Source organism: Cervus elaphus, chromosome 20 (assembly GCF_910594005.1).
Source record: "Cervus elaphus chromosome 20, mCerEla1.1, whole genome shotgun sequence".
In the NCBI taxonomy this organism is placed as follows: Eukaryota; Metazoa; Chordata; class Mammalia; order Artiodactyla; family Cervidae; genus Cervus; species Cervus elaphus.
This window is the reverse complement of record NC_057834.1, coordinates 128,036,748-128,053,788: the sequence shown is the minus strand read 5'-3', so window position 1 is coordinate 128,053,788 and position 17,041 is coordinate 128,036,748. Positions and strand designations below refer to the sequence as shown.

General features: G+C 50.6%; 1 protein-coding gene across 1 annotated transcript in view; it reads right to left on the bottom strand.

Annotated features, from left to right (window-relative positions):
* INPP5B (inositol polyphosphate-5-phosphatase B) overlaps window positions 1–13,937 on the bottom strand; it is a 54,854-nt gene extending 40,917 nt beyond the window's left edge. The window contains 8 exon segments of the mRNA XM_043876955.1: window positions 3,034–3,225; window positions 3,228–3,422; window positions 8,828–8,938; window positions 11,517–11,546; window positions 11,681–11,778; window positions 12,605–12,699; window positions 13,125–13,207; window positions 13,847–13,937. Of these exon segments, the coding sequence (XP_043732890.1) occupies window positions 3,034–3,225; window positions 3,228–3,422; window positions 8,828–8,938; window positions 11,517–11,546; window positions 11,681–11,778; window positions 12,605–12,699; window positions 13,125–13,181 (778 nt within the window). The 5' untranslated portion in view covers window positions 13,182–13,207; window positions 13,847–13,937.
* Between the last annotated feature and the right edge of the window lie 3,104 nt (window positions 13,938–17,041).

Here is a 17,041-nt window from a genome sequence, read left to right as displayed (position 1 = left end):
GTGAGCCCAATTAATTTGCTTAGGAGCCAGCAGAGCTTCCCACAAAGGTGGAGATGATGGGCAAGAGTTCTACGTGTAAGATAAACATCTAGGAAAATTCATTTTCTCTGTGCTAAAAGGGTATGTCAGTCACACAGATTTTATTTATTAAGAGGAGGAGGAGCAAGGAGACTGACTGATCCCAGGGGCTGTTTTTCCAACATTCTCACTGGCTTCTACCCTAGTAATCTAGGTTACCCTTTATGCTACCCCGAGTTATAAATAGCATTCATTTCCTTTCTCAGGCCACACAGACTTCAGTGCTTTATTTCCTAGGTCCCAGGGAAAAAACACCCATAGCGCATCTCATTCTGAATTTGAGTTACTACAAAGCCATCTCATTTTGAATCAACCATGGAATCAGAAAACCACTTCAAAATACCAAGATGAGTCTGCTGTTACCATTTTGTTAAATTAGCCCAGAACAACCCCAGTGGGACTTCTGAGTGGCTGCTTCCTCTCTAGCCCATAGCTCAGAGTCCTCCAGAACACAGCTCCAGGTCTTTAAGTGCGTGTGGGATGAGGCAGGTGAATATTTCACACAATGACAGGGTGAGCACTGAGGCAGATGCAGATTCCCCAAGGGGTTTTCTGGATAAGAGCACCTTCAGTTGGCCAGACAGAAACAGGAAGGTATTTCTCTTTATTTATTTTTAAGAAAAGAAAAAGCTACACCACAGGGCAGTTAACTAAGTGAAGAAGCAGAAAGATCCCCTACTCACAACAGCTACTTGTCTGGGACCCATGCGAGGTCTTGGCACCTGAAGAGGCCAAGAGAATCAGATGAACAGGCTGTCACTCAACCAGAAGGCTTATATCTCACTTCCACATCACAACTTAGCTCAGAGATCCTGGTTTGAACCTGAGAACACTGACCCCGGATGAAAACTAGCTGCATTTCACCTTTCTACAACCTCTACCAAGTTTGGTCTGACACTCCTGAATGCAGGAAAGAGAAATCAAGGGGGAAAAAATGGACATTTTGGAGAGATGCATCCAAGTGAGATGTTTCCTTTCTCTACCAAAACAAAGGCAGGGAGTGAAAACCAGATTCACTTTGCCACCCAGATAGCTAGACCTTGACTAGCCCCACAAGGTCCCGCTCCTGCTGAGCTGACCCCACACTCACTCACCTCTGTGAATCATCAGATCCCTCTCTGTCACTGTCAGCTCCTTAGAGAAGCCCTGTTTCTCCTGATGCATATTACACACAGCATGTTAAAGCAATGCTCAGGTTGGTTCCCCGAGCCATCAGGAAGTGGGTATTTTGATTATACACATGTAGGAAGCACCAAATTCCCTATCTGTTTCCCGCCGGGTCTGGACTGTCTGGTTCATTCAGAGGAGGCCCCAAGAGATCCCCCTACTTGTTGTAGATGACATGACTCTCCTCTGAGACCAAAGAACTCTGCAAACACAGCTACCCAAACAGAACTAGAGGTCTGCTGCCATTTCTTACCAATTCTAACATGAGCAACTTAGCGTTGGATAGTGTAATCCCATTTATTGTAGGGATTACGATAGGGACAAATCGTTTCAAATTAAAAATGAAACCAACACCTTGACAGTAACTCTTCACCAGCATGCAGCTAGTTTGGGATTTTTGAAAGACCACAAGAGTCTGAGATCCCCTTGCATTCACGACCCAGCAGCAGATAACTGCTTCAGAGCCATCCCGACTCCTCACAGAAGACCTCCCTCCACTCAGGAGAAGAAGCGCTTCAACAGAATCCGGCGTGCTGGCCGAAAAGACAGAACCCACCTCTTTCTGCTGCCATCAGGCCTGTCTTCCATCTGAATGCTGGCAGCCTCTTTCCAAGGGGCCAGGGAAGGATATGTTCTTAATCTTAAATTCTCACCTGTCCCAGTACCAGAGCCCAGAATGTCATGGAAACTGATGCAAAAGCTGTCTCAAGATGAGCACTTCACGAACTGAGATAAGCCCATGAGACGCAAAATATCAGCACCATTGGGTGCCGTGACCGCATCTTGTGGTGGCCACAAAGAAGGTAAAGCACACACATGGAGGAAGTCCTTTGCTCGCTTCGTTTCCTCTCATTTTACAAACTTGTGCAATGTGTCATTCCCCCCGCCCCTCACAGTTTCCAAGCCTGGTAAGAGCAAGTGGAGTGGCGGCCCACGCTTACACAGGTATTTGACAGTTCTCTAGCAAGTGGCTGAGAAATGGGACACAAGTGGGTACTCACGGTCATGCCAAAGCTCGGACGTAACAGGAGCTGCACCGGCACACCCAGGAATAAAAAATACCAGGGAGCCCTGGACAGAAAATCCAGGAGCTGGACAAAAACTACCTCCTCCCACAGCACCAGACTGACCCAAATTTCAGCCGGGGGCCTCTCACTCTCCAAAAGACAACCTTCTGCTCAACAATCAGCCTTTTGTGCTGCACAGCCTTATCCAGCAAGGGATGGGTGGGAAAAAAACAAAAACAAAAACCTAGTCTCTTTTACCTGTAACCTCACCGTGGCCTCCAGGCCCAGGGTGGGCAGGGCTCTCCTGGACTCCGGATCTGCGCAGAGTCCAATCTCTCAGAGGGGCTGAGGACCGACAGGAGAGCCAGGCAGCCCCAGTACACACACCAGTCCTGATCCAAAGGAACGCTCTGTGATGGGGAATGCACCCCCACACAAGTCAGACTCGAACGTCAGGATGGAGAAACTGAAGCTCAGAGAGGGGCAGCCACCTGCCCCGGGTCACACAGCGAAGCAGGGACAGAGCTTTACTACAACCACAATCCCGGCCTCGGGATTCCTGAATACCACCACTGGCCCGCGCCTGCCCTCATCACGGCGGGCTGAGAACAACTAACCCCACAGCCCTTCAGCCCCAGTGTCCCGCCTCCGTAGGGCCAGGACCTTGGTCTTCGCCCCAGGCGTCCGCCGGACAACCCCTCAGACCCCGCTCGCCCGAGGGCCAGGCCCGCCACCGCCCCCGGCTCAAAGCCCTAGCCCAGGTTCCCACCTCCCGCCAGACCTGCAGAGTCGCGCTCCCGAGAGCCGGCGGCGGCGGACATTTCCCTGCCAGCTTCCTCAAGCTCTTCATCTCGCTGCCCGAGTCGCTCCGCCCCCAGCTCCGCCCCCCAGAGGGGCCCGCCCCCGCGTGCCACTCCCGCCAATTGAAGGCCGGTCTGCTCCGTAGCCCCGCCCCCAAACAGAACAGGGCCCGTCCCTGAGGCCAGGTCTCCTCCAATCCCTTTCGCGCCTTCCGAGACCGATACCTGCCTCCTCCAATTCTGGCACGCCCCGGCCAGGTGCCTGGGGCCGAATTCCAGGCTTGCGGCGTGGGCGGCTCGGGCTCCGGCTCAGTGCACCTGTATCGAGACAGCCACAGGAACTCAGGATCTGGGGTGGCTGGGTCGAAGCCTGTAGAAGGAAAAAGGAGGGAATACTGAGCCACGGGCTTGAAGAGCCGGTTCCACCCCGGCACGGTTGTCCGTCCGTGAGCAAATCGATCAGCCTCTCGGGGAGGCTCCAAGTCTGTTTCCCGCTCGCACAGGGTGCACCTGAGACTCAAATACAATAATAAACATGAAAACAAAGTGCTGTACCGAGATAGACTAGCGCCACTCCTCCGACCTGGTGGTGACTATGTACCTAGGTCTGCGCTTCACAAGTATATTACGTCCCTGATTCCTCACAACTAATTTAAGGAGGAAGGAAACTTATTCCGTGGCAATGATTATCCCATGGCAACTCAGTTCAGGTGCAGTCTAAGGTGGAAGAGTGAGTGGCAGAGTGGGAATTCAAATAGACGTCAGTACTAGAGAGCCGGTTGGAGGCTTTAACTACCCATGATCTCCATCAGCAACTCTCAGGCCTCTCCAAAAAACACACTCTCTAAGTAAAAGCAGTGTGCTTGCTATGAAATACACCTCAAGAGAAGCTCCATGGTTCCCTCTTAACCAGATTGCCTTTCCTCTTTCCTAGAAATTCTTGAGTCCTCTCTGCCTCTCACTCAAACCCAGGTATGCCTGACTCCCAAACACTTGCTGTTTCCTATGCTATCCTTCCTGTCCCCCTTGTAGAACTGCATGACCCTGACCGAACTGAATTGGATTTGTAAGAACATAATAAATGAAAAGACTTAGGTTGCAGGACTGATTACGGCACTGCCAGACATGGCTTTTAAATTATTTTCAGCATTTACATGCTATTAACCCAAACTGCACCTCATCTTATCCTCGCAAAACTCTTGAGTAGTAAGTAAGGCAAGTTCATATTTCCATTGTACAAATAATAAAGCCAAGACTTGGGAATTCCCTGGTGGTCCAGTGGTTAGGACGCTGCACTTTCACTTCATGGGTTCAGTCCCCAGTAGGGGAACTAAGATTACACAAGCTGCTCAGTGCAGCCCAAAACAAAATACACACAAACACACACACAACAGTAAAGCCAAGGCTCAAAGAAATTAAATATATTGTTCACATTCACAACTAGGAAGTGGCAGAGCTGTGATCTGAACCAAAATCTCTGGACTCCATAGGCTTTGGAGGTATGACTTGGGGTTCCAAACCTGGTCGTATTACTTCAATTGATGAATGACTTCTGGTAAGGGACTGTGAGTCAGTTTACTCCATCATGTATAATACAGATACTTATACTTTAGCATTGCTCAAAAGACTCAACAGAAGAACACGGTTGTTGTATGTTGTCTGACTATCTAGAAAAATGTATGGCACACAGTAGACACTCAATTCATGTTGGCTAATTCTTTTCTCTAACTGCAACCTCTTGACCAAGGCACTTCCACTCCCTGACCTTTTGTGCTGCACATTAGTCACCAAGGACTGAGTGGGAAAAACCTAGTTACTTTCACCTATAACCTCTTCTTGGACTCTGGTCCCTTTATCTATAAAATGCAAGGGTTGGGCAGGTAGATTTCCAAGAGTCTGTCGACTCTGAGAGTCCCCTCTCACCCAATTCCTTTCTGAGGAAGTCCATCATGACAGCTACTCAGAGAACTTGAGTTAGTATAGTTTCCTTGCTGGTTACCTCACATGTAGACCCCAGGAGTAGGGAAGAGAAGTAAGCCTAAGGGAGGAAAATCATCGACTCTTCTCTCTCTTTCATTCTCACAGATAGACATCAAGTACTGTTCCTCCATTCAATAAATATTTATTGAGTGCCTACCAGGTGGTACTAATGGTAAAGAATCTGTCTGCCAATGCAGGAGACAAGAGACTCGGGTTTAATCCCTGAGTTGGGAAGATACCCTGGAGTAGGAAATGGCAACCCCCTCTAGTATTCTTGCCTGGAAAATTCCATGGACAGAGGAGCCTGGCGGGCTACAATCATGGGGGCCACACAGAGTTGGACACGACAGAGCACACGCACACATCTAGGCACTGTTGTAACCACAGAGGGTTAAGTGGTGAACGTAACCCAAACTCATTGTTCCCATGGCACCTGTGTGCTCATCAGTTTGATCTCTCCAGTCCATCCCTCCTCCCCATCCGCATGATGGCCCTGGTCCAAGTCTCATTTTTTATGCCTGAATCACTGCAAATACATCCCCACTGATCTCCCTGTTCGATGTTCCCCGCTTCTGCACCAGTTGCCAGAGGAATTTTCCTAACATGCAAATCCTGGCTTGTCATTCCTCATTTTAAAACTCCATCAGCTGTCCACAGGCTATAGAAAAGTAAAAGCTCTTTGTTGGTTATTTAAGACCCTTCATGTACTATCTCTGTGGGCTTCTCCTGGCTCAGCTCGCTCCACAGCCTCCTCCCACCCCAACTTCAGTCCCACCCAGTGACTTGCTCTTAACTCCAAATGTCTCTTTTCCTCCTTGTTGCCTGCTTGGGAGAAACCTCACTCGTCCTTCAAGTCTCCATTTAAACAACACCTCCTACATGAAATCTTCTCTGAGCAGTTTAGATGGGATGGGTTGGCATGAGTTTAGGATTCATGAGATCAAAACTCAAGAGGTAGGCTCTGGAGGAGACTCTCTAATCCAGTCTAATCCTGCCTCTATTGTTTATACAAGGCACTTACCCTCCCTGAACCTCAGTTTCCTCATCTGTAAGATGGAGATATAATACCTGCCTTGAAGGGTTGTGGTAAAGAAAATGAGATAATGTGCTGAAAGTTCTTCAAACAGTGTCTAATACACAATAAGTCCGTGATGAGTGTTAGCTGAGGAAATATTTTCTGAGTTCCTACTATGTGCTGGGCATTTTCACATGTATTATCTCATTTAATTCTCACAATTCCCTGAGGAACGTATTCTTTCTTTTTTTTTCCTCCCGAATATTTATTTATTTTTGGCTGTGTTGAGTCTTCGCCCCTGCACTCAGGCCTTCTCTAGGTGCAGAGAGCGGGAAGTCCTCTCGTTGCGGTGGGCAGGCTTCTCCTTGCGGGGGTTTCTCTTGTTGCAGAGCACAGGCTCTAGGGCGCTCGGCCTTCAGTAGTTGGAGTAGGCAGGCTCAGTAGTGTGGTGCCAGGCTTAGTTGCCCTAAGGCATGTGGGATTGAATCTGTGTCCCTTGCATTGCAAGGCAGATCCTTAACCACTGAACCACCAGGGAAGCCCCAGGATATTCCCTTTTTTTTTTTTGCCTTGCTCTGCAGTCCATGGGATCAAACCCAGGCCCTCTACAGTGGACCTCAGAGTCTTAACTACTGAATCACCAGGGAATTCCTAGGGAGATATTCTTTACATATAGAAATCAATCAAGCAAACTCAAAAAGAGGTCAGATTTGTGGTCACCAGAGGGAGGGGTAACATGCCGGGGGGGGGGGGGGGAGGAGGGATTACATGAAGGTAGTCAAAAGGTCTAAAGCTCCAGTTACAGGATAATTAAGTACTAGGAATATGATGGGGCTTCCCTGGTGACTCAGTGGTAAAGAATCTACCTGCTAATGCAGGAGACATAGGTTCGAGCCCTGGGTCGGGAAGATCCCCTGAAGAAGAAAATGGCAACCCACTCAAGTATTCGCGCCTGGGAAATCCCATAGGCAGAAGGACTTTGGCAGGCTACAGTCCATGGGGTTGCAAAGAGTCGGACATGACTTAGTGATTGAGCACACACAGAAATATAATGTGCAACACGATACATCTAACTAACACTAATGTATGTTATATATGAAAGTTGTTAAGAGAGCAAATCATGAGTTCTCATCATGAGGAAAATATACTTTTGTCTATGTCTTTAATTTTATACCTATATGAGATGATGGATGTTCACTAAATTTATTGTGGATATCGTTTCATGAGGTATGTAAGTCCAGTCATTATGCTGTGCACCTTAAACTTACACAATGCTGTACGTTAACTAGAGTTCAATAAAACTGGAAGAAAGGGAGGGACCTCCCTGGTGGTCCAGTGGCTAGGACTCAATGCTCCCAACACAGGGGGCCCAGGTTCCATCCCTGGTCAGGGAACTAGATCCCACAGGCTGCAATGAAGATGAAAGGTCCAGGGTGCCACAACTAAGACCAGTGCAGCCAAATAAATATTTTTTCAAAAAGCTGGAAGGAAAAGAAAATGTCTGCAAAACCAAGGTTCAGAGAGGTGAGGTGGTTTGCCCAAAGTTAAGGACCAGCAAGGGCAACCAACCGTGGTTGCCCACGGTTAAGGACCAGCAAAGACAGGTTTCAAATGCAAGAGATCGTATAGCTTCAAAGTCCATACTCTTGACTGTCATGGCTATTATTACTTTTTAAAATAAACCTTATCAAATACTTTCTTTTTCTTTTTCTTCAAGATATTGTTCATTTGTATTCTTTTGTGCACTATCCATCTCCTTTGCTCAGTGTTCTATCAGAGCATTTATCTTCTAAAGAATTCATTTTTGCTGCAGATATACTGAAGGCTTTTTGTGTTTATGCAGGCAAAGGTATCAATCAAGAACTATAAAGTATTATTGCTTCTCATACAACTACCAATGATAATCATAAAACAAGGTATCCTTATTAGTTGAAGGTTTGGAGATGAGTTTCCTGTTGCTTAGATAATCAGTCCTTTAACTCAGCACTCAAGGCTCTAGAATTTTGTTTCTTTTTTGCACACTCCCCTGTTTGCATCCAGTCAGTCCACTTCCTGCACACCAGGCAAACGAAGGTGGAGGGGCCAGACATTCAGGCTCCGTGATGAGACCGCAATAGAAAGGGAGCCCTCCCCCTCCCCCCTCCACCCCCGCCATTTCTGCAGAACAAAGATGCTGGCTAGAAAAGAAAGAAGTAGCAGTGCTGGGTAAACAGCCAAGCTCTAGCACCTGGTGGCTCGAATTTGCATGCTCTCTGACTGATCATCTGCTTTGAACAGAACTCTCCTTTACCTGCCTGGCTAATCTCCTAGTCTAAACAAATTCTCCCCTAGAGGCCACTAACCTCTCCCTGCTAATGCAAAGCTAGACCATTTTCTCAGTTGCAGTGGGGCACAGGATTCAAGGGCAGACCTGCCTTGGTTCTAGTTGTCATTGGCAGAGAGAGGGAAGATGGGCCTCCAGAAGCTGCTGATCTTGCTAATTTACAGAAGACTCTGTATCAGAATCACACCTTACCCCATTCAGCCCTGCTCAGAGCGAGGAGGGCAAAGGGGCCCTGCTGGAGTTAAAACTCAGATCCAGAAAGGCGAAAACAGAAATGCAAACACCGTGGCCAGCTGGTGACCTGGGGGCACTGTGGCCTCATGCCAATAGCTTTAAGAGGGCACAGAAATTGTGGAGTGTGAGTTCAAAGTGTGCAAAGTCAACTGGTGGTGGGGAGGTCAATGCCCAGCCACCCCTTCCCTCCCCCCTGCCACGGGGAGCCTGGGGTCTCACCTACCTGGACAGGCCCTGGCGACTTCCTGGAGGAATATTCTGGTGTGTGAACCAAAGGGGAGCTGGAATAAGAGGCTGAGCTCTGCTGTGTCCAGCTGGACGGTGACATCTGAACCTGTGCAGGGGAAGCAGGACATGAGCTCTTGGCTTCTGAGATGCTAAGGTGCATCTTTGGGCTGGAGCCCCCAGAATGGAGTGTCAGCAGCCCAAGCTCCCAAAGCCCCTTTGACCCTTAAGCAATTGACTTATAGGTCAACTTAATGATTGTTGCTCGGAAAAGGCAATGGCACCCCACTCCAAGTACTCTTGCCTGGAAAATCCCATGGACGGAGGAGCCTGGTAGGCTGCAGTCCATGGGGTTGTGAAGAGTCGGACATGACTGAGTGACTTCACTTTCACTTTTCACTTTCATGCATTGAAGAAGGAAATGACAACCCACTCCAGTGTTCTTGCCTGGAGAATCCCAGGGACGGAGGAGCCTGGTAGGCTGCCGTCTATGGGGTCGCGCAGAGTCAGACACGACTGAATCGACTTAGCAGCAGCAGCAGCAATGACTGTTGGTGGGACAATAGGGAGCCCTTTGTACCCCCAGCTCCAAATTAACATCACCCTCAGTCTACAAGAGGGGCTGGACCTAGGCTCTGAAAAGCCAGTAAGCCTTGCCACAGCCTCCTGGATGGGGACAGTAGAGACCAAGTTCTCGAACTATAGTCTACCCACTCCCCCACCCCACCACCACCTCCCAAGTGGAATGAAAAGCACACAGAGGTGGACAGAGCAGCTGTCTGTGAGTCAGTTTCCCTGACTGTGCCAGGGACATGCTAGGCACTGGGAATACCATGCTGAAGGGATCAGACTGTGGATGATGTCTGACTTACAGCATCACCTGAGCACCCAAAACACGTGCTGAGCTAGTGAATAAGTAGGAGCAATCTAGCAGACTCATCAAGAGTGTGGGCTCCAGGGTCTGTAGTCCGAGTTTGAATCCTGGTCCCACCACTTACTGAATTACTTAATTTCTCTGGGTGTCCATTACCTCATCCATAAAATAGGAATGAAAGCAATGATGACCCCATAGAATTGTGAGGAAATCACCACCTGATGTGTGTAAAGCTCTTAGCATAGTACCTGGCTAAGATTATCATTGATCAATTATTCATTTCTATTATCAATATTTTTGTTATGACTACTACTTCACTACTGTGACTATAGTCTAGCGGGAAAAAAAAAAAAGCGAAGAGGAACTAAAGAACCTCTTGATGAAAGTGAAAGAGGAGAGTGAAATAGCTGGCTTAAAACTCAACATTCAAAAAACTAAGATCATGGGATCAAGTCATCACTTCATGGCAAGTAGATGGGGAAACAACAGAAACAGTGACAGACTTTATTTCTTTGGGCTCCAAAATCACTGCAGATGGTGTCTACAGCCATGAAATTAAAAGATGCTTGTTTCTTGGAAGAAGAGCTATGACGAACCTAGACAGCATATTAAAAAGCAGAGACACTACTTTGCCAACAAAGGTCCATCTAGTCAAAGCTGTGGTTTTTCCAGTAGTCATGTATGGATGTGAGAGTTGGACCATAAAGAAAGCTGAGTGCCAAAGAACTGATGCTTTTGAACCATGGTGTTGGAGAAGACTCTTTTTTTTTTTATTTTTTGGAGAAGACTTTTGAGAGTCCCTTGGACAGCAAGGAGATCAAACAAGTCCATCCAAAAGGAAGTCAGTTCCGAATATTCATTGGAAGGACTGATGCTGAAGCTGAAGCTTCAATATATTGGCCACCTGATTCGAAGGACTAACTCATTGGAAAAGACCCTGATGCTGGGAAAGATTGAAGGCAAGAGGAGAAGGGGACGACAGAGAATGAGACGGTTGGATGGCATCACCGACTTGACGAATCGGTGCTTGAGTTTGAGCAAGCTCCAGGAGTTGGTGATGGACAGGGAAGCCTGGCGTGCTGCAGTCCATGGGGTAAAAAAGAGTCGGACATGACTGAGCAACTGAACTGAACAGTCTAGCAAAGAAGATAGATATTAAACAGGTCACTATAGATAATTAGGGGCTTCCCAGGTGGCGCTAGTGGTAAAGAACCCACTTGCCAATGCAGGAGACTTAAGTGACGTAGGTTTGATCCCTGGGTCAGGAAGATCCCCTGGAGGAGGGCATGGCAACCCACTCCAGTATTCTTGCCTGGAGAATCTTATGGACAGAGGAGCCTGGTGGGCTACATAGTAAAGAGTCTGACATGACTGAAGTGACTTGGCACAGCACATAAATAATTAAATCATTGTGAATGACAGAGAATGACAGAGAATGTGAAGGCAAGGATGAGAAAAACGAACGTGTGTGAGGTCCACTTTCAGGATACAGACAATCTCAGAAGTTCAACAAAGGCTTTCTGGGGAAATTGAGTGTGAAGTAAAGCCCTGAAGGAGTGAGGGCATTGAGGAGGAGGGAGCTGCATGTGCAGGGGCTCCGTGGTGAAAACTTGTCATGTGTAAGGTGCTTGGAAAGCAGAGGGTTCCAAGTTCAGCAAGCAGCGAAGAGAGTGACTGGATTGATGAGCGGGGCTAATCCTACAGGGTCTTGTGTGCCACAGTGAGGTGATCAGAGGGTGCTCTTCTTCACCCCACTCCTCTCTTTGCAGATCCTGTGCCTGTGGACCCAATTTAGACTGAAAGAACCACTCACCAAGAATGTAGTGCTCACCATCCGGGGTCACTGCAGGGAGGGAAAGGAAAAGGCCCTGAGCCGTTGAGCATCATCCTTGCTCCCACCACCCCACCCCCAACAAGGGCAGAAATGACCTGGGAGCCCCAAGGAGAGGGATCATCCCCTCCCGCGCACTGTGGCACCTTCTTCCAGCGTGAAATCCCGAGTGACTGGCACAATCTGGTCCAAGGAGACGTCGTCCCCGGTAATGGCCATCCTCCGGTGCGTATACAGGAAGAGACTGAGGGCAGGAAGCAGAGTGAGGATAGGGGGCATGTGGCCGCCCCTCAGTCCGCCGTGGAAGCCTCAGGGTGTTCGGCTCACGTTTCCTCCTTGGGCCCTGGGGCTGTGCTCAGGCCTCTCTGCACATGGTGCCCAGCAGAGACGGATGGGTCATCAAGGCTGAACTTGCCTCACTTTGGGGAACCCCGCTTTGTTCGTAAACTCCATGCATAATCGCCCCCTTGTGCATTCCAGCACTGTGTGTGACAAGAACAGGGCAATCCTCGCCTCCTCCGCTCCCTCCCTGAACCTCAGCTTTTCCATCTGTAAAGGAAGGGTGATGGGTTCAAAAATGTCTAAGGCTCCTCCTTCCCAGATCTGAGACCCTGAGGGTCACTTTTTGGCTTTTTGATCATTATTCTCGCTCTGTTTCTGAGTAATAGGTGGGTGTTACTTGCAACATTTATGGAGCCCTTTTTACTGTGCTTCACAGCATTTTAACTACTTTATATGCAGTAACTCATTTTAATCTTCAGTTTGGACACATTGAGGTTTGCTCAAGAGGTAACAAAGCTTGGATTTGAATCCAAGACAGTCAGGCCACAGGGTTCAAGATCTGGAGCAGTATGTTAACCTCAAGAAGTTTCTCATCAAATTTTGAGGACTATAGGAGCTAATAATACATAGGGCTGGGCATATAGTATTCAGAAACTATTAACTATCATTATTATAATTACTTTAGAAGCCTCAGACTCTGTCCTAAAGGGTTTGAAATCCAGCTGGAGGGACGATGGAAAACAATAAACCCCAGGGCCAGACAGGCAAGGCCCAACCCCATCACTTACGCGTGTTCCTGGCCACCACGCCCCGGACGGTAGCGCACAAGTCCCAGGAGGCGGCTCTGCCTGCGGTCGCCCTCACACAGCACACCTTGCACCGCCTGCCGCTCAGGGTCAAGGCAAACGGAAAGGAAGCCTGCTTCCAGCCCTCGCCCAACCCAGCCCGCCCCACGAGCCTTGCCCTGGCTTGCCCTGCCCTCACCCATGCAGGTTTACTGTGTGACCCTGGGCAGGTCACTTCACCTCTCTGACCCTTCCTCATCTGCGAAATGGGGATAACAACCCCCAGCTTCGCAGGGGGTGGGAGGATAACTGAGTATTTAAAGCACAAGGCAGAGAGTCCAGAACTGAGTGCTTAGTAAGTACTGGTTTCCGCGCCCCCCCCCCCCCCCCATAGGGTTGCCCAGCCCTATGGCAAAGAGAGAGGGAGGCAACCAGAAAGACACGTAGGCACCTGCCATTCCACTTCCCAAGCCCAGGCAGGGAGGCCCTGGGGCTGGGAGTTGCAGGCTGCAGGGAAGGATATGATGACGCAATATTCCCCGTCAGCCAGGGTCTCCTGGATGGCCACTGACTGGTCCATGCCGGCCCCTGCTGAGCGGACACGCCCTGGGGAAGGGCAGAAGGGAGGCTTTTTAGGTCAACACGTCACCCGGGATGTGATGGAGTTGCCTCTGAGGACCACAGGCAGGGAGGACGGGCTCTGCTGGAGGAGGCCCCATCCTCTCCCTCCCTCTCCGCCTTTGCCATCCTTTCCCTCTGGTGGGAAATGCAATTTGCTCTGCCGTCCTCTGTCCTGAAGGGCATCCAGTCACTCCTCAGTGGGGTCCAGTCTACTTGCTGGATGTGCGGTGCCCTGTCCCGTTACCAGAGAGGTGGATACGGTCTTTATGGCTCCAGGATGGGGGCTCTGCCTCCCTTTCGGGGGAGCAGTGTTAGTTCTGCTAGCAGCTGTCTGGGAGGTGTCAGGGGTGTATCTGCATGTATCTCGGGAAGGGAGTGTCTCATTCTGGACCAGGACTCCCAGTCCGGTCACTCTTTCCTTGGAGATGGGCAAGTGTCCCGTTACTCCTTGGCCCTCCCACAGCCCAGCAGGCCACATTGCATCAGCCAAAGGCCGGAGGTGTCCGGTTCTGACAGCCTCAGGACAGGGCACCCAGCCCTCAGCTTGCCCAGTCCCTCCTGCCCAGCCCTGCCCTGGCTTCCCTGCTCCGCACTCACTCCCGGCCCCCTGCTCTTGCCGCCTACCTCCCGAGCTGTCACCGCTGCTGGGTGTGCTGAACCTCGGCCGGACCCGGTCAATGACTACATTTCCCAGCAGCCCCTATGCCGCACGAAGGTCAGCCAGCCTGCAAGTCCCAGCATGCTGTGCCCATGTGGGGGTGGAGGGGGCTGCCCTCCACCCTGCCCCCTGTTAACTCCTTAAGTCCTGTGGTACCCTCGACTCCCTATTCTGGAAAGCTTTTCCTAAGGACTGCCCTCGACATCCTCAGCCCTCAAGCGGCCAGAGTTCCTCGTCCAGGACCCGGAAGGAAGACGGTCACCTTAAGGGAAAACGTTTTCTCAGTTTCATCCTCAGCTCCTTGCCCTCCAGGCAGGCCAACACTGGCCTCTACTGGAACACTTCCTCCCCAGGGGCCTGTCCTGTCCTAGCTTCAGGGAGAACAGCACTGTGAGGTACCACAGTGACATTTTCCAGGTGGAGAAACTGAGACGCAGAGAGGTTAAGCATTCTGATCAAGGTCTCGCAACTGAAACGTGTGGCTCCAACTTCCATGCTACGGACGCTGCCACGCACAGCCGCACGTCCTCGCTTAGCCTCAGCAGGGGTGTGTGAGGGGTCCAGCCCGTCCTGCCTGCCTCATGGGGCTGTGTGGGGAAAAGGGAGGCAACGTGCGCTGTCAAGGGTGTGACCGTGTTCGTGTGCAGCGCCTGTGCTGAGGCCCCATCCTCTCTCCTTCTCGGGAGGAGAGACATCAAGGGAAGGGGGCCCCGTTCAGCTCTCACGACAGCCTGAGCCTGCTCTTTGTTGTTTTCCAGCCCTTTCCCCTGATTCACTGGCCACTGGGCAAGGCTTTCCTCCCTGGGGGCCTGCCCTTCTCCACCTAAGATAAGGAGGCTGCTCTAGATGGACAGAAGGGCCAGCTCAGATTAGGCTGTCCAGGACCAGTCTCTTCCAGCCTATTGGCCACTTCACTAAGCTATAAGCTCCCTGAGGACAGGCTGTATCTTTTCCTTATCACCCCAGTGTAGTTTCTGGCACACAAATTGACCCTGAGAACATGTTTATTGACTTAGTGAGTTATCTTAATGAATACTTTTTCTCTTAAGCTCTGACCCAAACTGAAGGGTCAGTGCTGGGGAAGAAGTGACCGTGTGACTTCTAGTCCAGTCCCCATCCTTTTTCCCTAAGCTCAGAGTTGCTGCCCTAGTGACCGGTTTGAATAAGTAAATCTCTTCCAGAAAAAGTAACTTCTTCCCAATTTTCTTTCCCTGGAAATATCCATAGCACAAATGGAGCTCAAGTTTATTTGAATTCGGTTTCAAAGCTGGCTTGAGAACGAGGGGAAAGGGGATTGATTCAGACCCTTCGAGATAAAGAGGGCTGAGGTCACTTCAGGAAATCAGGGGAACCCCAATTCCAGCCCCCCTCTTTGTGTCAAAGTCTGGGGAGGATCAGGGAAAAGTGGACAGGGACGAGAACTTTTTTTTCGCTTCTGCTTTTTTTTTTTTTTGGCAGCACAGAGGAATCTTAGTTCCCCAACCACGAATCACACTTGCACCCCCAGCACTGGAAGGGCAGAGTCTTAATCACTGGACTATCAGGGAAGTCCCAGGACTGGGCACCTTTGACAGATAAAAAAATCTGCTCCTGCGGGACTTTGGGGTCCTCGCACTTGATGGGGATCAAACAGGAGATTGTTCTGTTTTACCAGGCAAAACTCCAGCCTGCCCCTTTGGAGGGCATCAGGTTCAGGCCTAGGCCCTGGGAACCTCTAGCACAGAGCTGCAGGCTTGATAAATCCCTTTCACAAAAGATGGAGTCACAGGAATCAGAGCTGGCAGTGGGCCTGGCAACTTCCAGGGCCTAAAGGGTCTTCCTGCCTGCTGCTCCCTGACTCAGCCTGGCCTAGCTAGAGGAGCAGGATCAGGAGCAGGGCGGAGCGGAGGGGCAGCAGCCCCAGCCAGGGTCCCATGCAGGGGGCTCCTGGCAGCCCCTGGTGCTGCCCCATTGAAATGGAGGTTCCCATCCAGCTGGAGGCAGCTGCCACAGGCAGAGGCTTGGCAGCACTCTTGGTAGCTGTGCTGAGCCACAGTCCTGTGCCATCTGGGGGTCCCTGTCATGCAGGCCTGGCTGCACCCGGCAGTGTGGCCTGAGCTGGATTGTTTCAGCTACAAGAAAAGATGGGACTATTCATCCTCCCCTTGCCTTTGACCCCATTCACAGAGGCAAAAGATGTTAAGTGGGGGGACTTCCCTGGTAGTCCAGTGGCTAAGACTCCATGCTCCCAATGCAGGGGGCCAGGATTCAATCCCTGGTAAGGGAACTAGATGCCACATGCCACAACTAAGGCCAGATGCAGCCAAATAAATAAATATTGAAAAAGAAAAGTTAAGTGGGACTGTGGGCTGAGCTGAACTTCACTGGGCTGCTGGCTCCCAGCCAGCCAGTCCCCAGAGAACATACAAGGCAATCAGAAACAAGGGGGCATGTCATGAGGACTTGGAGGATTCCAGCTGCTATCCTGGATTTCAGCATTATGTGGAGCTAAGGGGGGTCCAGCAGCCTGGTCCCCAGCAGGTCTAGCTCCAGGCAGATTCAGCTGCTGACCCCCCTCTGTCCAGGCAGGAGGAGGCCTGCAGTTCTAAGGGAGGGCAGCGCTCGACCTTGGCGCACTCTGGGGCCCCACCTCACAGAAGTGCAGGCCCTCAGGGCACTCTATCCTTTGAAACAGTCACTGCCTTGGCAGGAGAAGGTGGGACAGGGTTTCCTCTGGAAGAGAAAGTGAAAGAAGAGTGGCAGATGGGGAGCCCTGTGAATTCTGGACTGTGGCAGGGGCTGTCTGTCTGTCTCACTGGCCTCAGCCACTATGCCCATTGCTGACTCCACCACCCGGAGCAGGCAGGTGTGGGCAGACACTCACATTTTTGGGGGGAGTTGGAGGGGTGATGGTCACCAGGAGTGGAGTGGGAAGCGGTTGTCCTCTGGGATGGTCAGGTGGCCCAGGTCTGGGAGCAGAGCAGGGCTGCCTAGGGAAGTGCGGTGACACATCTGCTGGGGGACAGGTCCTCTTCGAAGTCCCCACCCCTGCCCCAAGGGGAAAGCATCCTGTGTGTGGATGTCACGACCTGAAACTGTCACATCTCTGCCACCTGGAGAGGCACAGGAACTGCTTTACAGTGGGATGGGGTGGGCCAGGGAGTTAGGGTTATGGGAAATCC